At 38.4% G+C, this 25449-nt stretch overlaps 1 protein-coding gene across 1 annotated transcript; it reads right to left on the bottom strand.

The window, feature by feature from the left end:
* Nucleotides 1–821: 821 nt before the first annotated feature.
* LOC108138261 (protein Wnt-4) lies at nt 822–24484 on the bottom strand. The gene is made up of 4 exons (XM_017260405.2): nt 22702–24484; nt 2425–2923; nt 1821–2048; nt 822–1493 (listed from the first exon to the last, which is right to left on the bottom strand). Exons 1-4 carry the CDS (start codon nt 23328–23330, stop codon nt 1251–1253), a joined length of 1599 nt encoding a protein of 532 aa, XP_017115894.1. The 5' UTR covers nt 23331–24484; the 3' UTR covers nt 822–1250.
* Between the last annotated feature and the right edge of the window lie 965 nt (nt 24485–25449).

Here is a 25449-nt window from a genome sequence, read left to right on the forward strand (position 1 = left end):
CATAAAGTACTGGCAACTTTTTGATCCTCTCTATTCTTACTGAAGGTTAAATTGTTCGATCCATAACGTGCGTTATTGTTTTTTGAATACTCAAAGTTTGTTTATCCTTTCTAAGTCTTAAAACGCCCTTTATTAAGCCCCTAGGAATTACAGCCGGCCATTTACATGTATTTCAAGTCTTCTTTCTCAACTTAAAATAGAAGACTAATAAGTCTTTTTATTTGCGAAAATCTTACTAAAACTGGTAAACTATAGCTGTACTTGAAAACTACGCCAAATTTATCACGTGCCATTAGGTCTGCAACACAAAAAAAAAAAATTTTGTTGAGCTGTGTTATGTGTTATCTTGGATTTCAACATTGGTTTAAGTCTTTGCTAAAGTTGACCAACCGATTCTCTACATGAATAGTTTTCCAAGTTCCCAACCATTGATGAGAAAGTCGCGGTAAAAACGCGTCAAATATACGCATGACCGTCCAACGCAATTTAAGCCGCCTCAAATGCTCGAAGGCTCAAGCAATTAAATTTGGTTTGAAAGTTCAAACAAAATTCCCTATTTTTATCTATAATTTTTGGAAGTTCCTTTTTATTTTTGTACGTAACCTACTAGTCTATAATTTAAATTTAATTCACCTTTAATATTTTTTATATACCGACCCAGAATTAAAAATAAATTCGTCTTTTATTTTTATGTGAAACTTTTTATTTCATTTCAGTTTTGTATTTTTTTTGGTTTGTTTTGTATGTTTAAATACTTATTAAAATTGTTTTTGTTTTTATTTTTCCTTTTTGTTGCTGTGTGTTGTTAGCGTCTGCTTTTTTGTTGTTCTTTGTGTGTGTGTGTTGTGTTTTTTTTGTGGTTTTTCCGTTTTGCTAAATGAAGTTTTGCCATTTTTTTTGAGATTTTTTCTTTGCGACGGTAGCTAATGTTTACTATATAGTAAATTTATAGATAGATGCATGTATGCGCTTGTGTGTGTCTGTGTGTGTGTGTATGCATGTGAGTATGTATGTGTGATTAGGTGAGTTTGGCCTTTAGCTGAGCCCTTAGCTTTCTGAGCGTTTTCTATCATTCTGCGAATCATTTCGTTCATTTTGCTTATCATTTCAATAATATTTGTTAGGAATGGAAAAAAATTACAAGCCATAAAGGTAGAAAAAAACTTTACAAATTACATTTTCAAAGAGCACAAGGATAGAGAGAGAGAGAGAGAGATGGGGGCGAAAGACGGCAAGTGATGGCGATCCGTCTATTTACAAAAGTATTTATCCTCGAATCGCTGGCAATAGTCGCAGATCAGTTGGCAGCATCGTCCATTATTGAAGCGACATCGGCACTTCTCCACCTGCTTCACCACCTGCGTGGTGTAGCCACGCCCACAGCACAGGGTCCCACAATTGTCCGGATGCAGGCACTGGCGATCCTTGGTGACCGCGCAGTAGGAGGGCGAGGTCTCCAGATAGTACAGCGTCGTGTATTGCGATTGTTGGGGCTGCAAAGGCAGATTTTTTAACATTTTTAGTGGCCTTTTTATAATGGTGTTCAAGAAAAGCGTTAGCATAAAATACTGATGTCAAAACAATGAGGTATCCGTAAACTTATGTCAAATTATGTTTGAAAATGATATAAGAATATTTTAAAAGATAAATGTCATCGATATTCGAAATGCACTAGTGTTTGAATATTTAAAATGTTGCCACAAGAAGCTGATCATTAGTATTAATCTTTTTCTATCATTTTCACCAATATTTTTAATATTTTTCACTCAATTCTCAGGATTTCTATGATTACATTATAATATTTTTGTCAGAAAACTCACTTTCTTGCGTCGTTGCTTTGGCTTTTTCATACGACTCGACGAGACCTGTCGCATAGAGCGCTGGTTGGGCGCCTTGCGGATGGCCTCGTTGTATTTTTGCCTCAACAACGTAGCCGTGGCATTAAAGTCGGCCATCTTCTTCCAGCAAGTCTTCATAGAACAGGATCCGGAGACACCATGGCACTTGCACTTGTCCATCATCTGCGAGGAGACAGCCTCTATGCCGACCTGTACGAAAAGTTTAATTATTAAAAATGTGCACTTATTGATGCGTATTTTTACAGATTCAATGTGTAATTATTTCGGTTTGTATTGCTCTCTTCCAAAATATGTAACCCATTTCAATCTTTTTTAGCAAAAGCATTCAACACTCTTTAATTACTGAAAATGGAAATCTTTCTAAAATTTTTACTGTTTAATTAGATATTGACAATTAAATTTTCTAACCGGCTTAAATGACAGAGACAAGAAAGAAAGCTAGAATAAATATCTATTTGGCTATTGTAAGCTTATATATTTAAAGACCTAGCCTTTAGAATTCGTAGAAGTCAGCATATTGTATTAATTCCAAACCAACTTTATTTTTCATGTACTGCATATTTACCTCTGAGTCATGTCGCAATATCTCGCTGACCTCGTCCCCTTCGCCGCCGCGCAAGTCCAGAAAGCTGCGCGTCACCCGCTTGCCGTGCTTCAAGTTGTCGTTGCAGCCGCCCCACTGGAAGTCCTGTGCCTCCCGATTGTGCTTCTTGGGGCCGCAGCTGCACTTGGTCATCCGGCCCTCGGCACAGGCCCTGGCTATCGAGTGGGTCATCGCGGCGGCCGTGAGGGCGTGGACGAAGGCCGTCTCCTTGTAGAGCTTCTTGAAGATGTTTCGCTTGCCGCGCGTCTCGATGGAGCAGTTCCAGCGATCGTAGCGGAACTGCTCCTCGCAGTGGGTGGTGGCCAGGCGACGGGCTTCGCTGAGGGTTCCCGGCAGACCCGTCTCCTTGCGGCACTGGTGGTTCTGGCGCCGCGTGGCCGGCATATATCTGCACGGACCTCCCACTTGACCCTGCGATGTAAACACCGCCATCACCGTGTGCTCCGAAATGAAATGTTCACTGGAAGAGGAGAAGTGAGTACGTTGGTTTAGAAAAATATCAAGCTTAATTAATACTTATTTGAAACTATGGCTTCATTAAGTTCTACTCGATTCTATAATATTTAAGGCAGTAATAGCTTTGGTGCTATATTTATACAGGACATTTGATTTATATTTTGTATGTTGTTTTAGTTCAGTTTTTGTAAATTTGTTGGACTGGTTATTAAAAATTATTTTGCTTTACATACTATATTTATTACGCAATCTATTTTTTTTGAAGAAAACAATATATGAAAAGTAAAAGATAAAAATACCGATTCAACGTAAATTGATTTCTAAAATTCCAAACCAAAAACCTTAATAAATTACACAACATGTATTTAGACCAGTAAAGTTTTACAGCTAACAATAAACTGACATACATCTGTGGAACTTTTATTTGATTTAACAAAAGTTACAACATATCTTAGTGTGCTTTTTCTTATCAGTTTTCCACTGATTTGGCTTCTAAGAATGGCATAGAGAAATTCACTTGAATTGGTTTCTCATGGGAACTCCATGCTATAACTTTTTCCAGTTATTTTAGAGCTTGTGAGCTTGTGTTTCATTTTTTCAAAAAGAAGCCGCCGCTATACCTCACTGGCTTCCTGTCCAGCTTCGGTTATCATTTTGTGGCACCCACTCCGCCTCGGGGTTTTAGAGTATGCTGATTTGCAGGAAATCTTAAATTCTCATAAAACTTAAGTGCATCGTAAATTGGCTTATGAGTAACGAGCTCAGCATATCTGCGGCTATCGGACTATCTGAATATCTGACTATTTCCGTCTGCGCCCCGAGGCACCAATATTCCACTTTTATTCTTCGGTTCATCTGCCTCAGCTGCTCCCCATTTCGATCTCAACTTTCGCCACTCAAAGTCTGTTAATAATATTTCCATTCGGATTTGTTCTACATTTTCCGCATACTCATCCGCGTGCTCACTTTTGATGGGAAATTAATTTGCCACATTTTCGCAATTAATTAATTAATTGAATGTTTAAAATGTTTACAAGTAGTTTGCTTTCGTTTTTGGCTACACTTGTGGCATTTGTTTGGATCCACAAATCTGTGGCTGCGGCTGGCCAATTTTTATCTATTTATCTCCCGCTGTTTTATTTTGATATTTGACGTAGTTTTCGGATTGATTAAAATATCATTTGTCGATTGACGGAAAAGTAGTCTGGATTGGAATTTGATTGGGTGGTGGTCAGGTGGCAGAAAGGTTTTAATTTTGGTTGTGGAATATTTTGGAGAGCTTTTTAATTAGTTTGATAACCGTTATTTATGTTTTTTTTTAATAATAATTATTTAACCAAACCAAAACACCTCTCAACGATGTAAATTGTTAATTTTTTACTTACATCGGTATTTCCGTAAAGCAATTGATTTTCATTATATAAAATTGACGATTTTACTTAAATCAATCCGAGAATTATTTTTTATCATTGTAATAATAAGTCATAAACAATTCCAGTAATTAAAGTTTTTTAATGTAACTGAACAAACTGATTTTTAAAATTTATATCTTATATTCAAATAAAATCTGATACTTCATCAAAAAATAGCTATACCTTTTTTTTTTTTTGTGAGGGCAATGCACCTTCTAAGTATTTTTGGTTATTATATCATTTGTTTCATATAACGTCATAAGAAAATTTGTGTGGAGATGCATACAAGTTTTAGCTTTTGTGAATTGACACATGTCGATCTGCTGATCTCTCCGCCATAAGCTCTTTTGGGAGTTTGTAATTCCCCAGCCAACACCCTTGGGGTCTTCAATTACAGCTCAAAGTCCATGTAAGTCGTCGTGTAAGCTTTGTATTGTTATCACATCCGATTTGGTTATTGTCTCTGTTGTTGTGGCAAGTGCAATGCAAAGCGTATTAGCCCAAAGCCCCCAGAACATGACTCCCCTTCTACCCATTTCAAGTTTTGGATAATGTATGTCGCCTTAGCCATTGAAAACATTGAGGAATTACAAACCGTAAGCCCACAGAGAAAAGGAAATAGGGGGAAACTCGGAGTTAATCCTTTTGGCAAAACGTTTAGGGGGCAAAATGGACAGACAATTAGCAGAGCAAATGGCTAAAACAATTAGCCAGACGACACAGGAGACAGTCTTCTTTGAGTAAGCACTTTAATATTACAAATTTTAGCCGCCAGCTATACACTGTACTCGTATGCAGCAGCGATGGTTTCGAATCTTACAGATACAAAGTAGTCGAAAGCTATTAAAATGGCCACAAAGCAAAACAAACTGTGAAGAGTTGGTGGTTAGGCCAAACAACCAACAACAAATTGATGGACAGACGGACGGATGTGTGCCAGCAAACATGTGGGGGAGTGGCATTGAGAACAAGATAGCGCCGTAAAACAAAAGTGTTGATGGATATTTTCCTCGTGCGATGATGACGCTGAAGTTGTGCTGTGTTTCAGCTACCGCTTTGAGTGCTCTTTTTTTTGCTCCCGGTTTATCCCTCATTTTCCCTGTGCATTTGTGGAGATTCATCAAATTTTCAGAAACGTAAAATATTCAACAAACACACACACACACACACAGACACACAGGTAAACGAGCAAAGCACATATATAAATCCCTTTGTGCTGCGGCAAAAGCATTTTATGGACTTTACAGTTTTTAGTTGCTGCTGCTGTTGCTGTTGATGTTGCTGTTGGCCCCAAACAGCATAGCAAATGTGCATCAGCAACAGGAGGCAGAGGAAGCAACTGCGGCAGCCAGCGATTGAAAGCTGTTCGAAAAACACAACAAAAAGTACACAGAAAAGAACAATTCACGAAGTTTTTCATTAATAATCATAAAAATACATTAATACCATGTTAAGCATGTATTGTATGTTGAATGCGATTATAAAGATACAAAATGTTTTATATAACTGCTCACTATTTTACTAAAATATTTTTTTTTTAATTTTTATAATTTATCTTGACCCGTGAAATTATTTAAAAACATTTCCACACTTTTCTCCGTGTAGGAGAGGATAGAAACTGAAATCATCCGAGGCAGGCACCCATAAAATCTTTTTTAAAGTAGCCTAAGCATATCGAAAGCTAAAAATGCTCTCTCGACTTGAAATTTTGTATGGACCTTTTTACCATTTGCATTTTATTGCCAAAACATAAATGCAGCTGCCAGCCACGCCCGGTTTTGGCCCCTCGTCTACCCCCTTTCGCCATACCAAAATGCATTGCTTATTTTTAAAACATTTGACTTGCATTGGGCTACCAACTCTCCAGTCGATTTCTTTTCTGGGTGGCGAGCAAATGTTTGTTTGTTTGCTGGTCGCTTTGTTTTGGTTTCCTCTGTTTGCTTTTGGCGTAGCTGTCACATAATTTACCCCAGGCCCGAAACGTTCAATTAAAACGCAAGTGCAAATACTGTAACCCAATCGGATCGGAAAATTGATGAACTTAAGCAAAACGCGACGCGGTCGGTTAGCTTTAATTGATAGCTGGCAAATGAAGCAGAAGGCGTTCCTTCTGGGATTCTCTGATTTTCTGTTTTTGTGCTGCTGTGCTTTTCTGCTTGCTTGCTTGCCTAGCAAGAATGGGGCCAATGAGGCGTCATTTCTATGGGCAATTTGCTGAGAGACAAGCCGTTTTCTCAAATACTATATGCGCACAAATAATCGTTAATAGTGGCGATCATTAAGCCGATTCGCCTCGTGAATACTCGAAAATATCTTTTCATATACACAGAAAAACTGCATAGATGTCTCTAATTAATCTAGTTAGATTTTATGATCATATCGATGATTTTACTCTTTAGTAAATAAGCTTGTTAAATACTTTTTAGTGTTTAATCATATGTCATTATGAAATGACTTTTTGTCGATGTACCACTTGGGAAACTCTTAGGAAGGTTTAAATTTCCGCTGAACCATTAATTGCCATAACTCTTTTTCAATAATTCATGCGGACCCCATTTGTTTGGCTTAACAGCTTAACAGTGTCGTCTCCTTTTGTCATTTGTTGGATCTTTTAAAATCTTCCGCTGAGTCTGTTTCCTGCACCTGTCAGCTTATTTATTCATTCGTTTTATGGCACACGAAACACACTTCAAAATGCGTTGTAAATATTGCGCTTAAGCCGCTAAATTGCAAGCGGCAGAGGCGGTAAAAGCAGGCGGCTACAGCAACAATTGCTGTCAGCATAAAAAAAGGCAAAAAAAAGCGAACCGAATTGCAAGCGCGAAAACCGCAAGACAAACGTCCGCCCCTTCGGGAGAAATCCCCTTTTTCCGTTTATTTTCCCAGGACGAGGGGTCTCTAAATGCTGATGTATGAGATGTTGTTGTTGCTTCTCAATTTCGGCAACGTTAAAACATAAAATATGCTTCCGCTCCTGCTTCTTTGGAACCCCCAATGAATAATGTTGTTGCAACAGGGGAAGGAAAAGTGGGTGCACTGAGCAAAAATCATTGCTATAGTTTCATATTATGTTTAAATATTTCTTCTTTTAAAATAGCTACATAACTATAAAAAAAATCATAGCAGTATTGAATAGATATTTTTACTTTCTAACGCGCAATGTTCCTAAAATCAGAAGAAAAACTATAATATTGAACGAAACTAGAGACTAAAAAGAAATAAATATATAAATTGGCTTGGCAGAAATTTTTAAATGTATAATACATAGTTTTAAATTACAAAAGAGAAAAAATGACAAAAATAAGGGGAAATTTTTCTCTTTTTTTTGTCAGTGGGTGGTAGTTAGTGGGTGAAACAATAGTCGGTGGTTGTTTTTGGGCTGCAACTCGGCGCTTCATCATAAAAAGCGCATCCTTTTGCCCAGCTCCCTGCGCCGAAGATTATGGTCATCAATTTTGGCATCATCCAGCAGCAGCAGCGGCAACAGCAACACGACAACGACAAACAGTTGTAGCCGTAAACAATGTCGCTCCCCCTCAGCAACATCAGCGCAACAACAGCAACAAATGTGCCCCCCGAGAGTTTGGCACAAAATTAAAATGAAGAAAAAAAGGCAAGTCCAAAAACCGAAAACAAAAACGGAGAACGGTAAAAGGCATTTTTATGGGCTGGCTCATAAAATTTGTGCATGGGATTTTGGACTTGAGCAGTAAGTAGACAATAAAATGACGTCGCTACTTTTTGGATTTTTAATAAAACGTTGCGGCAAATGATTAAAAACAAAAAGGCAAGCAACAAGCGCAACTGCGCAGTAGCAACAGCACCAGCAGCAGCAGCAATCAATTTATTTGCCCACCCATAAAGCGAGGGTCGCTCGGCCACTTGCTCTTCCGGACTGGATCGCTATTTTAGTTTTAAAAGCATTTTAACGGCTTACTTAGGCTCATGTTCCTGTTGCTACTACTAATGCTGCTGCTGCTGCTGCTGCTGATGCCGCGGTTTATTTACTCAAAAAATGATTTCTGTGGCAAAGAATGGAATCGGAAAATGCAAAAGCAACGTTAAAGTTTATCATTAAGCAGCCGAAGCCGACCAAAAATGCCATGTTGCCGTTGTTGCTTCTAGCGGAAGCTGATGTTGCTGCTTCTGATGCTGCTGCTTCTGCTGCGTGTGCGCCATAAAAATGCAATAAAAATCTTTACGACACATTTCGCTTGCAACCCTCACATTAGGGCACACACACATACAGCAATATATACATTTACCATATATATATATATATATAGATTTAGCCGTACGCTGGCCACACTTCACACCTAGCAGCAACTCGCTGCTTCCTCTTTGGCCCCATATTGCTGCCGTGCAGCTATATTGCTACCTTAGAGCAACGGCTGCAAGCCATTTTTATGGCCAAGCAGTTAACGCCATTACCTTGGCCACGCCCCCAATCACGCAGCCGCCTCCTCGGTATGTTGCAGCCGGGAATTGCTGCTGCTGCTGTTGTGAGATTGCTGCTGCCGCCCGCTGTTTGTGTCATCAGCAATGCTTAGCTTCCAGTTTTTTATTGGGATTTCCTTGCATTTGACAGCTTCATTGTGTTGCATAAAAATTGCGTTGTAATTGCCAGTTGCAATTTGTCCAGCAGCAATTTTACAACATCATTAGCAACAATTCCTAATTGACTTTCTATTTGTGTGGCAATTTTTATGAGTTTATCGGCAGTTTGCATGGTCAAATGGGGGCAACGGTAAAGACATCTTTCGTTAACACTTTAAATTGCTGATAACTCTTTTGGGTTGGGTTAAATGCTTTCACTTAACAAACTGCGTATTGTGTCACGCCAATTTGAGCCTACAAGCAGCAACATGGGTGTTATATTTGGAGAAAAATCCTCTTATATTGCTGTTACACTCCAGTTGTGGCCGCCAAGCCTTTGTTCCTGCCAGAAGCAACATGCAACATGTTAGCTCAACCATTCCTTTTGACATTTATCAGCCTTCAAGAACGGAAAAACCGCTCCATTGACCATCCAAAAAACTCCACCTTCTTGCACTCAATCTTCGACTGCTTGGCAATGCGGCTTCCGCTTGTTGCTGTTGCTGCAACAGCAACATCCATTGCATGTTGCTCTCCCTTTCAATGGATACATTGCCAAACTATTTTTCAGCTAATATTAGATGGTTTTGTTGGTGTTGCTGCTGGTGCCGCTTTTGTGGCTGGCATTTTCTCGTTTATGCTTCAACGGCATTCCAGCAATTTGTCTGCATTTCTTTTTTTCATTTTTGGTTAGCCGCTTTAATTTCTCCAGCATTTTACAGCCATTTGTTGTTTTTGCGCCAGTGCCTTCCTGCTCTCTAGAATTTATCAGGTAATTTTATGAATAGGCCCAAAGTATTCCACCAAATATAGAGATATTGTGACTAATTTATGAGATAGCCTTTTCCATTCCAGAAATGAACTTCCAATTCCTTCTAAATTGAGACTTATTTATGGAATTGTCATAACATTATCTCCTCTCCGTTGGGCAATTAAAATTAATTGCTGGCATTTTGGCCCCAGCTTTTCCCGTCCTTCTCTGAAGTTTTCCCATAAAAATTGCCAGCGAATAGATTTAAATTAATTTTCCTGGCAATCTTTCGTCCGACTCCAAGGCAACGACCACCAGCCGGGAAACAAAGCTTAAGCTTAGCTATTAATGATTAATTTTCCGACTTGGCTTGGTTGGTTTTTTATGTAAAGAAATATGTTGACTAAAAATTGTGATATAACATTGTAAAAAAAATTACTGAGTTAATATTTCTATTACTGCCGAATTAAAAAATGATCCCACGTATATAGTTTTTAGGAAAGGGCTTTTAAAATTTTATGAAAATATTTTCCTAAGTGTATGTAGAAAAAAGGTGGAGTAAGAGCGTTGAATGAAAACTCGCATAAAAATTAAACATCAACGCGAAACGCAATCAACATTAAAAGTTTGCGAGGGAGCTCTTAGCTTACATTTTATTTACTTTCCCATAAAAGAGAAACGCACGGGAATAAACCGATAAGAACCCACATCCACACCCAGAATTCCAACTCAAATTGTGAGCCATGGACTCCAGACTCCATGGACTCCAGACTCCGTTTTTCTGTGGGATCCACTCAAATGCGTTTCGCATAAAATGCGTTTTTATGACCATGACGAAAAAACGATCCTGATATCACACCCCGAGCAGGCCCACAACAAAAACGAAAGGAGGAAACCCGACTTTACTTTCCACACCATCATCAGCTCATCAGCTCATTTCCCTCGAAAAACTGAACTTAAGTTGCGGGGGTGAAAGCGTGGCTAACATTGCCGCAATGATGTATTAATGGACGGTCACGTAAAGCTCGTAAGATTTTTACAAGCAACCCTCGCCTCGGCTTGGGCTTTGGCTTGGGCTTGGGCTTGGGCACACAAAATGGCCTTGGAGGTGGTGTTTTCCTATATTCGCTATAGGTTATTATATATAGTATAGTATGGGAGTGCGTGAAGTACCATCGCGCACATTCCTCGACTCTTTCCCAGCTCTTCGAGTTGTTCATTGAGTGCTAATTAAGCAAAAATCCCGCCCCACAAACGAGGCCAAGTTGGCGCCATATATACAAAAAAAAAAAAAGATGCCACAACCAACGGGCAACATCCACGCATAGATTCAGATTCAAATTCAGATACAGATACACGTATTCGTACCATTTAGAGATACAGAAAGGTCTGTGCTTTATTCTCTAAACAAATCAAATGCTGCCACGAAGGCATTCAATCAGTTGAGTTCACTTGCTCGCAATGTTGTTGTTATGAGGTGATAAAACAAGTTCATGTTGCATGGATCTCTTGCCTTCTGGCATCTTCTGGGCCGATTTTGTTTTGTAAACTTTACGAATCCGATTATTGGCCCATTAATATACAGAACTTGGAAAGGTTCGATGTGAAATGTATCATTCAAGTTAATGAATATTGATGCCAGAATAGCCAAAAAGCACAAACAATGGGAAGAATAACTAAAAGCACAAATCAAATGCATTTTTAAACATATGAATCTAAAGGAAATGTGTAAAGAAAGTTGTTGAATCTTTTTTGAGGGAATGTCGCACTTTGTTAAAACTCTCTAAAAATACTGTTAAGAAAATATTTTCCCTCAGCCTCTATGTGCCACTCCAAATTCGGTTGTTATTCTAATTTGCTTCCGTTCGTTGTTTCCACTCAGCAGTCTAACAAATCTAAGCCAAATGAATTACCAAACATAGCTGAAAAATTCGAAAACAGAGCTACACAAGAAAAAATTGTATGTACAAACTATTCGTTTAAAAATGCTGATATAAAAGTCTTCATTTATACGTAGGAAAATGTTAAAAAGTTTTTCGTTAGTCATTCTGATAATACGGGTATTTAATGAATTTGTTATTTTTATTTTTATTGAGGAGTCTAAAATAACACTTAGAAACGTCGTTTTTCGAAATGAATCTTGAACCTCCGGAGTAAAAATAATTATAATATTTAATGTATTTTAGATACTTTTAGTGATTTCTGTAGCAGACCAAATAAAAAAAGTTTTGAAAAGACTTCGAAATGTTTTGGTTATTGTTTAAAATGCACTAGCTAAATGTTTCTTTCTAATGTTCTTTTTTCCTTAGTGTATTTCATTTTAGAAAAAACCGAGGGGACGTCGGATTTCGGAATTGGAAAAAACTTTTGCTGTGACCACACAAAATTCGCTGGTTTGCTTGTCGTATTTTTGCCATCCGCCTGTCAACGCCAAGAAGCGCTTAAGCATTATTAATTGTTTTCGAAATGAACTGTGCGCCATGATAATGAGCAGCGAAATATGCAACGCAAATGCACTTGCTGCGGAAAAGAGTTTGACAAACCGATGGATGAGGCGGGGAAAGCCTAGAAAGCAGGAGATCGGCCAGTCACATCCATTGGCATCTGCTATATAGCATTGCTGCTGTTCTGTTGGCCAGAAAGGCAATTTTGCATAATTTCCGAAACACATGTTGCCTTCAATCATGCGAGCAAGAGCAGCATCGGAGTGGCAAAGGGATGGATGGCAAATGGTAAAGCGCCCTGAGGGCACATAGACAAATTGACTGACTGACTGACTGAGTGACTAACTGACTAACTGGCTGCCTGCTTGACTGCATTTGACTGCCTGCCTGAATGCTAAATGCTGCCTGTTGCCTTTTACCCGGGAATTGCAATGCGACTGGCAGTCGGGAATCAAGTGAAAACGTAGCGGAAAACATTTTAATACTAATTACAAAGAATTTGTGCCGCCGCCACTTTTACTTTTTGGCCTCTTTTGCGCAGATACCCTTACACGCAAAGGATCTATTCATGAGGGAATCCACATCGCGAAAATTTAGATGGCTTAAACCATGAATCGACTGGGTTATGAAAACAATACAACCGCTTTACTGTTTTTATTATCAATTTATATAATTATTATTTATATAGTTTATTAAAAAAATTTTTTTATATTTTATGGCTGGAATTCTAAAATAATAATAATAAACTGTTTTTAATTTAAAAGCGTAGTATTTTAAATGCAGTTTAAAATTGTTCTTAATATATAAAAGAAAATATTAAAATACAACAATTTTTAAATACAAACTATGTATAAAAGAATTTAAACATACTAATTTTCGGTCACATGTTTTTTGCTGTTCAAAAAGTAACGATCCTTTTAATGAACGCCAGATTTTTAATAAACCCCTAATTTTCTCAAATCTTAGTCTTTAAATAGTGCATCAAAAATTCGCTAGATAATTGCACTTTTCCCATAACTCACTCTCACTTTCCGAGCCATGGCTCCGACTTTTGGTTCCAACTTCTGGCTCCAAGAGTCGGGTGGCCCCCTTTCGGATTTTTTTTCGATTTCCGAAAATAAATGTTAGCGCATCGCCTGCGGCACAGGACTGCGTTTTAATTGGAAAACACAGAGAGCAAAGTGGCGTTCCCAGCCTTAGCTCCAGCTCCAGCTGTTGGCATTCGTATCTTTTTGTGTCTTGTTTTTGAAACCTCGAAGGCGGCGGTAAAATCGCTTTAATCAAATCGTTTTATGACAGCGCGCTCACTCGCTGCAGAAAAGCGGAAAAAGCGGAAAAGACAGAAAGGCCGACAAATGACACACACACACACACACACACACACAGACGGTCACAAAAGACACATGAACGTCATTAAGTAAACAATTGGATGGGCAACTTTGGATGTGTGTTTGTGGCAAAGCGGGTGGCAGGTGAGTTTTCCCCAGTTTGACATTAAACGCGTGTTAATTTCATTTAATTTGGGGCGTGATTCGCCCAAAGGGGTGCGGAAAGGGAGGGAGGACGGTTCAGACATTCACGGTAAACGACCCGTCCGTATTTCTGTTCATCCATCAACGCCCCGATCGCTCAACTCGCCGTGAATTTTCCCCCAACTGCATTTGTCAATCAGCGTTTTTCCTCTCAGTCTGCGGCATTTTCCATTCGTTTTTCTCCTTTTTCTTGGACTACCATTCAAGGTCCATCATCTCTTTTCCTCGCTCTGCTATTTTGCTCTTGAATTTCGCCTGTGCAAAGTGAAATTTTTGGAGAGGATAGGGGGCCTAAAGGGAGATTTGTGTCTGGGCGATCACACAACGCTTTGTCAAGTGGATATTTATGTTTCCAGCTATGATCTAGAAAACTTGAGATGTCAAGTGGGTGGTGGTGGGGTTTAATGATTTGTGGATGGGGCAGAAAGTGGTACCAGCTAATAGGAAAGTTCTTGTGGTCTGAGTGGGTTGCGATATGGGGGGTGGAGATATTTAAGGCCCTATCAGGTTCTAAAAGATATTAGTTTGGTTAATTTGTGCGTTTTATAAATACTTTTGACACTTATTTCGTTACGAAATAATGAAGAGTGTTCGTTGTTTTATTTTAATTATCCAATCTTATTTATAAAAATTTTACAACCAAAAAAAAGTCTGCTTGAAATATACTATAATAAAATGAAATGATAAATATAATGATAAATTTTGAATTCTTCAAAATATATTTAAAAACACCTATTGTCTTTAATATTTTGGAAGTCAAGGCAATAATGATTTCCGTTTTATGTTAAGTCAATCTATAAGGACCTAATTAATTTATTCTAGCTTCCCAAAGCTAAAAACCTTTTCTCACAGTTTTGATTACTAATTTTCCATTTTCTTTTTCTTGCTGACTAACCGTCTACGTTTTCTATATCCCCAATATTTCTCCCGAAACTCAAGCTCGGCATATCCATTTCATTTTACCCCTCGAAGCGACCACAAATTGAATTAAAATACCAAACATGTTTATTTTTCGGGCTAGCATTCAATGAAGATGTCTTGCTGTCGGCGGCTTCTTTACTTAGCTCCTGTTTTTTTTTTATTCTTTTTCCAGATACTCCTCATTTCCATAACTGTTTTCGGTTGTCTGATTGGCTCGCTTTTGTGTTGTTTTCATGTTGCCGCCAATGTCGCGTCTTTTGTTCAGGGTCAGATTGCCAATTTAAATCGATCTGGGGAGCGACTTTAACCCTCTTCCCGAAAGCAACGCACATTAACACCTACAACACTCGACGACAAGTGCATGATGCCCCAAGTTCCATCTTGGTCACACCTCTGAAGCATCCGGAGAAAAGATGAGATGAAAGCAAATAGAACCCGGGGAGGCGGCTTAGACTATAGACTTGAAGCCTGAGCATCAATTAGACTTAAAGACCCCGCCAACGATGTTTGACGGCATGCCATGACTCTTGTCGCTAATTTGCGCAAATTATGTGCCGGGCCTCTTAAAGTACCGCAAAGTGAGTGCCAACAGCCCAGCAAGACCACCAATCCCAGCCAGGAACCAACCATCCAAAACTCCAATTATGTCAACAGCAACCGCAGCAGGCGCAACATCAAAGCCCAGCCAGGCGGCTTGTCTTGTGGCACCTCACCTCGCCTTAGCTAACCTCACATCTTCTCTAAAGGCATCTGCACCAGAAAGCCGGGAAAACGGGGAAAAGTGCATGGGTTGCCGCCACGCGGACAACATGTTGCTGCGGGGACAGGTTGCAGCAACATTTTTTCGGTGACAATCCGAGTGAGACAAGATCTATGGCCTCTCGAAGGACTCAAGAAGTTATACCCTTTTTTGGTTTGAAATTCCCTAAGCTCTAGGGTGTATTAGCAAAAATTAAATTTTATCTGGCCCAAACTAAGGGATTATTTATTTCATTTAATTTATCTCTTACATATTGCCTGGTGCTACAGGGAATTCCTTATAATTTAATTTACTAGTAACAAATACAAAATTCAGTAAAATCAAAATTTAATTTCAATAATATTTGAAAAATAAAATTATAAATAAAGTATATGTTTAAAACCAATTTAAAGCATAATGCAATAACAAATAAAATCAATTTAATAAGCATAAATGTTGACGTAAGTGTTTGCTTACATAAATACCTGTATCTCTCCATCCTGTCTTTCCCATGCAATTATGCCATCCAGAATTTTCCATGATAAATATTTTCCCAACAAAACAGAAATCCCCAGCACTCTCCAATCGCTTGCGAAAGTAATCATAACCTGAGCAAAGGGTTAAGTAAACAGGAACGTCAACGCTTTGTAGGTTAAACCGTTTAGGTAGGATGTATGTGAGTGGAAATTGGAAGGGGGTTTTTGGGGATTTGTGACTGCAATTGGGAGTCGCAAACTGCGTGTGGCAAAACGCTTAGGCCCCCTCTTTGATCTCTCCCTCTGACGCTTTGATGTGCGGTGCGTGCCTCAAGGTCCACAAAACTTCAAGGTCCCAACAACGAGTATATATGCCTCGTATTTGTATCTGTATCCGCATCTGTGTATGGAAATTCGTTGTTTGTCTTTGATGCAACTTCCTCAATGCGCTGCCAAACGGGGAAACTGGGAAAACTTTGGTCCAGAGACAGAGACAGTTAAAAAGATGGACAAAATGTGGGAAGGGGAACGGCGGAGTTCGCGGCAGATGAGATCAAAGGCAACTCGAAAAGCCATCACGCTTTTAGACACACGACCAAAACACGGCAAACTCCAAGAAATGAAGTAAAAACAGAATCAACCGCATCGTGCACTTGGCTGCCATCTAAAACAGCATTTGTAAATGCACTTCTAAAAATTAAAACATAACCGTTTTTTGGCACAAAGCTGATGCAAAGCTTACACTTAATGGTGGTGTGGTAATTCCAAATTATCGAAAATTTTGAAGCATATAGAAAACACTTATTAACCAATACAAAAAATTCTTAAAAGAGTTAATTAAATAAGTTGAATAAGTTTCGAAAGACCAAAATTGACTAAGTTTCTGATTCACCTTCGTTATTTGCAAATTTGTTAACATAATGCCGTTTTAGAATTCATAAAAATAATTGCAAAAGCATAAAATAGTGCTCCTGTGTAGTAACATATATTTTAAACTTTTTCTAAATGAGCGTAAAAAAATTTACCATAATCTTTAAAGTTTTATTTTATATTTTGTGATAAAGAAAAAAGGCAGAACCCCAAAACTCATATATGTTTCAATAAATGGTTTCAATTTTTGTAAGTTTTTGGAAACCAAAAAACAAAAATATCGGTTTAAATATTTTTTTGAGTGTGCATATGCCTTTGTAAATGTAATCTGTATCTGCATCTGCAGTTTGGAGGAGTTTGTCTTACTTTTTACACCTTTAAAAATGTGTTTTGTTGTTTGATTTTAGGCTTCACGCTTGAATCACTTTGGAATCCGGCTTCGAGCTGCTTGATTTGTTTAAGTCATTTGGGCGATTTTCTTTACGCACTTTCCGTTGATTACATGAAAATGCATTTTTATGTCATGGGAACGCTTCGCTGCGGCTCTCAAAACCATTCTATTGTTGTGGCAGTTGCAACCCTCGGAAATGCAGTTTCTGTTCGGTTCTCTTGAGTTGTTCATCATCACCAGCATCGGCATCGGCCCAGAATCATCGGCATCTTCTGTGCTGGCATTTTTATTGGGTTTCATCATGGCCAATTTATGACTCTGATCCCACTTTTGTGCGCCCTCGTCTGGCAGCTGCTTTTTGTTTAAACTTTTATGGCGCAGCTTTAGCTTTTCCTTTTGCCCGCCTTTCATTTCAACAAAAGGACATTCGGCATAAAGGAATTTACCCAAAACGGGGGAAAACTTATTCAAAAAAAAAAAAAAAAAACACGAAGAAGAAAACTGAACCCCAGTTTATCATTAAGAGACAAAAACCACAGCAACGGAAATGCCATCAGGAGTTGGAGGAATAAAAAAGATGTCGAGAAGCAGTCCAAGTTGAAAGACAACGGCCTCATAAAACGCAGCCATCAAAAACGACAAAATTAAAAAGTTCAAATGGCAAATGGCAGGCGAATTGTTAGCCGTAAAGTTACTAGAAAAAAAATCTTCGCAAATCTAGGAAATATTTTCCATAAACAACGAAGTGGTAATACTTTATCAGTGAGAATAGGTGAAAGTCTTAAGTCTTTCGAAAAAAGAATATTTCAGAGCCGTTTAAACAGTTGTTTATGAGTGTAATTATTGAACATTCTTTGCATATTGGATCTTCAATTTGGTTGCTAAAATATTAGCCCATCACCAAATGAATATATTCTAAATAAAAATGTTTGCAATAATTAAAGTCGTATATTAACGGAAATATGGATTAAGCATTTGATAGTAAGAAAATGTTGTATTAAAAGCAACAAAGAAAACAATTAATCAACAATATATTTTATTTATATGAACTCAATGACAGTCGAAATTAAATTTTATTAAATTACTTTAAAGGCAAATTTCCTTAAAAAGTTAAAGAGTAATAATGGAGAAAAGAAAGTTTGTAGGTGTTTTAAAGCCGCTAAAGTTTTTGTAGTAGTTCTTATCTCTTTTGATAATTATTTCTTTTCGTTACCTTATAAATTCTACTTCACTTAAAAAATAAAAATGGTGTTCCAAAATCTGCTCTCAGTGGAAATACTCAATATGACATGAACAAGCAAAACTAATATAAAATACAATGCATGAAAAGAAAAAATCACACAATGCCTGTAATAAAATTTGTAAATATAATTACAGATATACCGTCCAGCTGCTGTTCCTCATCCTGGAATCACAACTCCATTCCCAAGACTCAACCTAAAGACCCGCCGACACTTTCATTGTCGTCTTATTGAGACAAATAAATTTCGGCTGGTGCCACATGGCGATGCCAACTGCAGTCATCGCAGATTTTCCCTGGATATTTTTAATTTTGCGGCGAAAACAAAAAACAAAACTTTGCACATAATCGTTATCGTCAGCGCCGAGAGGGAAAGCCCCCCGGAAAAACCCCTCGACTTGACCATAATTTGCGGCCAAAACAAAGGCTGTGTCTTGGAAATTAGCATTTTTATGCTTCCGCCAGGGTTACACACAACTTTAACTCCATACTCAACTCCAAACTCAACTTCTCCTCACACAGATGATATAGTCGGAAAGTTTTTATCCACAACAATGGAAACTTGAACTCATAGTTGGCATAACGTCGTCCAATGAAGTAAGGACATGAAAGCGAGGGTGAGGCAACCAAGGAAACGGTAAGTAAGTTTTAATTACTCTTTGACAAATATTTAAGTTTGGGTGCTGCAAATGGAGCGAAGGGACGGGACTTTGTCTTACGCACAATTAAACAGATTTTTGCCGCTTGTAAGGCAAATGAAATCACAGAGGGACAAAAGACTTCGACGTCTGGGTTCAGGATTCGGCATTCAGATCCGGTGGGGTTGTAACAACATAATTTTGCGCCGTATAATGTCATAAATGTCTGTTAGCAAAACAACAGACGACGGAGAACGGAGAACGGAGACGCAGACTGTCAAACATTATTACATTATTTGCCTTTTGCTTTTGGGTCCGTCAAAAGGTTGAAATTGAAACCAACCCCGTGGCTTTCTCGCTCCTGGCTTCTATTTGCCAGTCTCTGGGATTTCTGGTTCTGGTTCTTAGATTACCAACTCTCATTGCCAGATCAACCCTGACATGGGAGATTAATTGCGCCAGTCTTTTCCTTCATTGAGTTTCTGGCCAGGGCAACCAGCAAACCAGCAAACCAGCAAGCCAGCGTACCAGCGGCAACTTCATCATCGAGTGCCCCCTGACAGCAATTATTAAATTTTCATTACATCCCCTAATCAGCATTTTGTGCATATTGATTGTGTAAACAGGCGTCGCTTAGTCGCCCGAGACTCGTTCACATTTTTATTTCGTATTCGGATCGGGGAAATTGATTCAAGAGCTGAGATGTCGATAAGGGCTAGTGATGTGATTTGCCTGGTTGGCAAAAAGGTTTAGGCAGGTGTTGAAGTGGTCGACTTAAGGGGGAATGACTTCTTAATGGGTTTAACTCATTGAAATAATTATAAAATTGATTAACGGGCTGTTTTAAAATATTGTTTTATTCAAAAAAAATCTGAAAGAAAGTCGATTCCAAATTTACGAATTCGATTAAATAAATTGAATCCTAAACTGGATTAATATATGAAATATATATTATATTTATATATATTTGTATTTATATTTATAAATTTAAAAACGTTTATGTGCAGAATAAATATTTTGTAAGCAAAAATTATTTTAGACAACAGTAATAACTAAGTTTTTCTATGCTTTAAAAATATTTCATGTGTTAATACAATTTATATTTTTTCTTTTATTTCTTAGATTTAAATAAAATCAGAAGGAACATTTGTTTATGGGTTGAACTCCAAAAAAATTAATTGTTAAACTCCCTAAAAAAATCCACAAATTAATTACAAAACTTCCATATAAAATTTAATCTTCTCTTATGAAACTGCTTATATGTCCCGAATATGTCAGTGGAACACGACATTCCTTGCATAATTTTAAGCCCACCAATCATTGCCTAAGCCAACTTCAACCACAATTGCAATCTACAAACTTCTCAAACCCTTGCAAATCACTTTGAATGTCTTGTGCAACTTTGAGCGCTGATTTGACTTTTGCGATTCGTGCTGACATTTCAAATCAATAAAGTCGCACTTTGCTCTGCCACTGGCACCTGCTCGCAATTACGGGGAATTCGGAGGGGCAGCTAATGGGGAGACACACACGCATATTACCATCCAGTTTAATGGCAAACAACAAACAGCAAACGATGTCTTTCTCAAATAAGCCGATTAATTGTAATCAAGCAGCGCGTCTAAATGGACACCGACTGAGTGTGTTCAGCTGGGAACTGGATGGTCTTTCTGGCTGGGATCCCCTGTCTATCGATTTCTGTCGTCTGGCCGCTTGGGTCAATGCATGTGCCCAGCTAGGAAATAAATAAATACAACAAAAAAAGCAAAGCAAAATAAGTGAAACACTTTCTACCCCAGCAAGTGCTCCATGTGGAGTCTTCCCCCACCGATGTTTTGTGTAATAAAAAGAATGGCCAATTGCGAAAAAGGCTTCAAACTTACACAAGCAGAAAAATGGTACAGATCTGGTCACAAACAATATACAATATCTATAATCAAGTTATTTCAAAACAGACTTAATTGTGTATATGATAAATTGTATTAGCAATAAATAACCAATTTTAAGATCTTGTTTTTAATTATCCAAATTTGTTTTTGCAAACCGGATCCAAGAATATATGAAATCCCATTTGAGTAAAACAGAAATTTATAATTAAAGAAAGGCATTATATATTGGTAAAAATTTGTCTTGCATTTTTTTTCCAAATAAATTACTTTATTCCTATTATATTTATATTTTTCGTAATGGAAATCCTGGTGGCTTTTTAAAATATTCATAAACATAACCCTGACTCATGAACAACTTTGCAGTGCACAATCTCATCCCTCCCTTGTGGAGGATATTATGGGGTTTTCCCCTTTTGTTGGGTGGTTTTGTAATGACAAATAATAACTGGTGGCCCTGTGAGCCCCAGCCCCCTGCAACCGTTTTCCTGTCAGTGGGCAAATTAATGGTGAAGTGTAAGTAAAATTTACGCTCTGCCACCGCAACTGCCCCATCTCCTGTTGTTCGCATCTGCTAATAATCATAAAAAAGGCGGCTAGCAGCATTTTGACAACCGACAACCCCCCACAAATGCAGCACCCCCATTCAGAAGGTTTTGGCTGACAGCCGCAGAATAAAGCAAAGGCAGCCGAAGAGCACCAGCCGCAAAACAAAACAAATATAAATAATTTTATTTTATTGTTTAAGCCCAGCTTGGGCCGCTCACCATTGTGTCCGAGTGGGATTTGTATTTATGTTGCATTGCAACTGATTAGCAGCTCGGAAAGATCGCGAAGCTAAGGCAAAACTGAAAGGGTTTGTCTGCCGACTGTTGCACTTTTTGCGGAATTTCATATTAATTTTACTTGGCAAGTTCTGGGAAGATCAGGAAATAAATAATACAAATCTTTCCAAAATAATCAGTTCTAATCGGATGTGAAATTAACTTTAGATAGTAACTGTTGCGAACAACAGAAGGCAAGAAGCGTATGTTTTTAAAAAAGGATCCAATAATTTCCATTGCGTTTTCCAAATATATTATAAATTCGGTTAAAGAAGTAGTTTTTAAAAGTTAGTTTTACATTTATAAATATATAAAAGCATTTATCAATTGAAATCGAGCTTAAAATTGTTGCTTTGCAATGTTTCAAGATTATTTTTGGTAAACCGTTTAAAATATATTATGTTTTGATTTCCAGGATTAAACTTTAATTTTACTTTGAGTGTTTAAATACTTATTCAATTGTTTAAGTTTATGTTTTTACATTACTTTTGTTTCAGAAAACATATTTTTTTTTCTCTTTTAAAAAAATTTGTTCATAGTTTTCAATAGTTTTTTGCGAAAGATTTTTAATAACAAAACACTCACGCTTTTGAAAAAGACAATGTAAGCAAAATTACTTTTTGACCTTGTGTTAATCTAATTATATTTTAATTAAAGAACCCTTCAGCGTTTTTTATTGTTCAAGGCAGAGCCCTTCAATTTACCTAATTACCAACGTCTGACTTGCTCTAACCATAAATTCTCGATTTTTATGTAATCAAAGTTCACACAGGGTGGTGCCGCTCATTCAGGAAATCAGAATCAGAATCTCGAACGAATCAGAGTTCACTTGATGGGTTAGACTTGAACATGTTTGTAGGCATGTTTTAATAATTGCGGACACAGATAATAATTGTAAACGTTGATTGTCCAACTGGAGTTGGGTCCAGAAAAAGCACATAAAATGCCACGACTGCAGAAATGTTCGTAGGACAAAACAATTTGATGGCAGAGTGAAAGATCTCCATCAATTGATAAGATTACAGTTCAATTGAGATGGTGAATAGCTATAGATTGACTCACTTGTAAAGGCCTTGCTGCATATCCATGTTATTAGTGTTGGAGCCGATTCCCAGGCCCATTCCTCCGGCAGCTCCACCACCTCCTCCTCCGTTTAGCATTGTTCCGCCGTATCCCAGATTTCCAGGTAGTCCTTGGCTACCGGGCACTATGATTCCCAGCTTTGCCAGTCCTGCCAGAGCATGTCCATGTGGATGGGAGCCGATATTTGCGCCATGGCCGTGAGGCGAAGGCAATCCCATTCCGTTGCCAGGAACTCCGAATCCAACTCCCGAATGCCAAGGGCTTCCAACCGAACCCACTCCGCCGCCAACAACCGAGGGCACACTTGATGTACTACTGCCCAATTGATTGATCATGGATCCGCCGACCGGAGAATTATTCACCACCTGACCAGCATTGCTCCCCATCAAAGTGTTCAGAAGAGTGCTGTTCAAATTCCCATTGTTCAGATTGTGATTGCTCTGGTGTTGCAGCTGATGCTGTTGATGTTGCTGGTGGTGTGTTGCAGGATTGCTGCTGTCGAGATCGCCATTCTGGCCAACCATTAACAGCTGATCCTCGTTTCGCACCTGGCCAAAACTCAGGTGGGTGAGGATCATTAGCACTAATACTCCCGTTGACGATGGCATTTTAATTGATTGATTGCGGTTTAAATATTATAATTTATGTGGCTGTTGGTGAATTGTTGATTTTGCTAAATGCGTTTTCTATAGTCTACTTTTTGGCGTGATATATTGTAGATGTTTTGTGGTAAGTACTTTAGTTAATAAATTACTATATGCTAAGGTTCTACTTCATTAAATATTTATTACGTCAGCGTTATAATTAAATTTACGTTTTGTATGCTTGTCAAAATGATTTCGATTAATATAAAACTGTTATGTGGCCGTATAAAAATTGTTTAATATTCTATTCGATGCGATTTTGCGATTTTGAGATTATGTATTTTGATAGTTGCATGAATTTTTGTGTAACTTATTTTGGACTGCTTAATACTTTTCGTTTGATTTCCACTTTTTTGTTTCAGGCGTTTTACATTTTTGTTTTCTTGCTTGCTAGTGGACTGGATAAACTTATAATTTTTCACATTGGCACTTCAAACGTTTTTCATTTGTTATTTCAACGGCAGAAGATGATTTATTTGCTTTAGAGCTATGTGCATTTTTCCTTGTGGTATTTTCCTTTGGGTTTCCTTGGAAATCGGAATCTCTCCGATCGAAGAGCGCTAGATCAAAAGACGCAGCAATCCGTTTCGATGCCAGGCGCTATTTTCCCCCCACCGACGATCGAGCGTATCGAAAACGCAGCTAAACCCGTTTGGAAGTTGCTGCTGTAGCTGTTGCCGTTGCCGTGTTGCTGCTGCAGTTGCAATGTCTGTTGCTGACCGCCAGCGACGCCGTCGCCAGTGTTTCTTTATACCGCCGATCCATCCATCTGGGCAGCCTAAGTTTGAGGGATTTCCGCTGCTGCACATGAAAAGGCGCCGCCACGCATTTAAGGAATTTTCTTTGGGCCGGCCGGCCGGCCACTTGTCATACGCACAGAACTTACAGATCACAGAAGTTATCACACACTAACTATAGCTATATAGATATTCCGTTTTCCGGATGCGAACAGTTTCTCACACTTTCCCAACACTATTTTATTTTTGTGGGAGTTTTCGCTTTTAACGGGAGTTAGTTTGTTTAAATCTGATTTGGTTTTTGGATTTGAGTTTCAGTTTAAGTTTTAAACCACCGCGCCACACGTGCGTCCATCAGCTCGTTCGGCACTCGACTGAATCATCGACAGCCGAGCGTCGTGTGTTGCCGTTGCCGATGGTGTTGCTGCTTGCGCTGCTGCTGTTGCTGTTGGTGTTGCTGCTGTGCCGTTGCCGTTGCTGTTGCTGTTGCTGTTGTTGCTGTGCTGCCCTGCTGCTGGCTGCCTTTTTGGTGGACGTTCTGATAGGCAAACGCGGTCGTGGTTGGCGCATGATGAGGACACCAAATGCGTGCGCAGCCAGTGATAAACTTGCAACATGTTGCATGTTCGACGTGTCGCCAATTGATCGCCGTCACAATATATGGACAACACTTCATTAATTATGGCGACAACTTGTCAGCCGTAATTGCTCCGTGGCTAATTGGCGGGCAAGTGTCTCTCCGGGCTAGTCACTTGTCCCAGCTACCGCGCACTCGCCGGGCACTCAGTTTATCTTTCTTCCCTCAGATAAACCGAGGTTTGGTTTGCCGAGGTTTTTCCGTGTTTGCTTGCACAGTCCATCCATCAGACGGTCTTTCAATCTCTTAGACACTTTTCTCCTCGGGCTTATCCATCCGGGTACAGAGAGAAAAAAAGGGGTCTGCACAAATAGATTCTAAAGAAAGTTATTTTTAAACTATATGGTTTTGTTAATTAATTTTAATTAAAAGATTCAAAGAGTTAAGAAATGTAAAAGTTCATATATTTTATCATATTTTTGTTTTTTAAATTTGACTATATATTGATTTGAATATGAACAATAATTTGAAAGAATTTATGTTGAATTTAAATATATCTCTTATCTTATCTTAATCTTATATTAATGACGTTTTAAAAATTTTTAATCACTAATTAAATCCAAGCATCATGTAGTTTTAGTATGAAAATTTTCCAGAATTTTTTTAAACGCATAATGCAATTATTGTTTCCTTGGCCTGATAGGTTTAAAATTCATACTTAATCAACCTCCAAGAAGTTGATTACTTTCTCAAACAGCTGCATTGACAA

Source organism: Drosophila elegans, unplaced genomic scaffold (genome assembly GCF_018152505.1).
Source record: "Drosophila elegans isolate 14027-0461.03 unplaced genomic scaffold, ASM1815250v1 contig_814, whole genome shotgun sequence".
Lineage (NCBI taxonomy): Eukaryota > Metazoa > Arthropoda > Insecta > Diptera > Drosophilidae > Drosophila > Drosophila elegans.

Excerpts from the sequence above, each read along its gene's own strand:
- LOC108138261 (XM_017260405.2), bottom strand. The coding sequence starts at position 23,330 with ATGCCATCGTCAACGGGAGTATTAGTGCTAATGATCCTCACCCACCTG. Across the intron at positions 2,049-2,424 it reads TATTGCGACATGACTCAGAG|GTCGGCATAGAGGCTGTCTC; the intron begins GTAAATATGCAG and ends CTTTTCGTACAG. Across the intron at positions 1,494-1,820 it reads CAAAGCAACGACGCAAGAAA|CCCCAACAATCGCAATACAC; the intron begins GTGAGTTTTCTG and ends CTGCCTTTGCAG.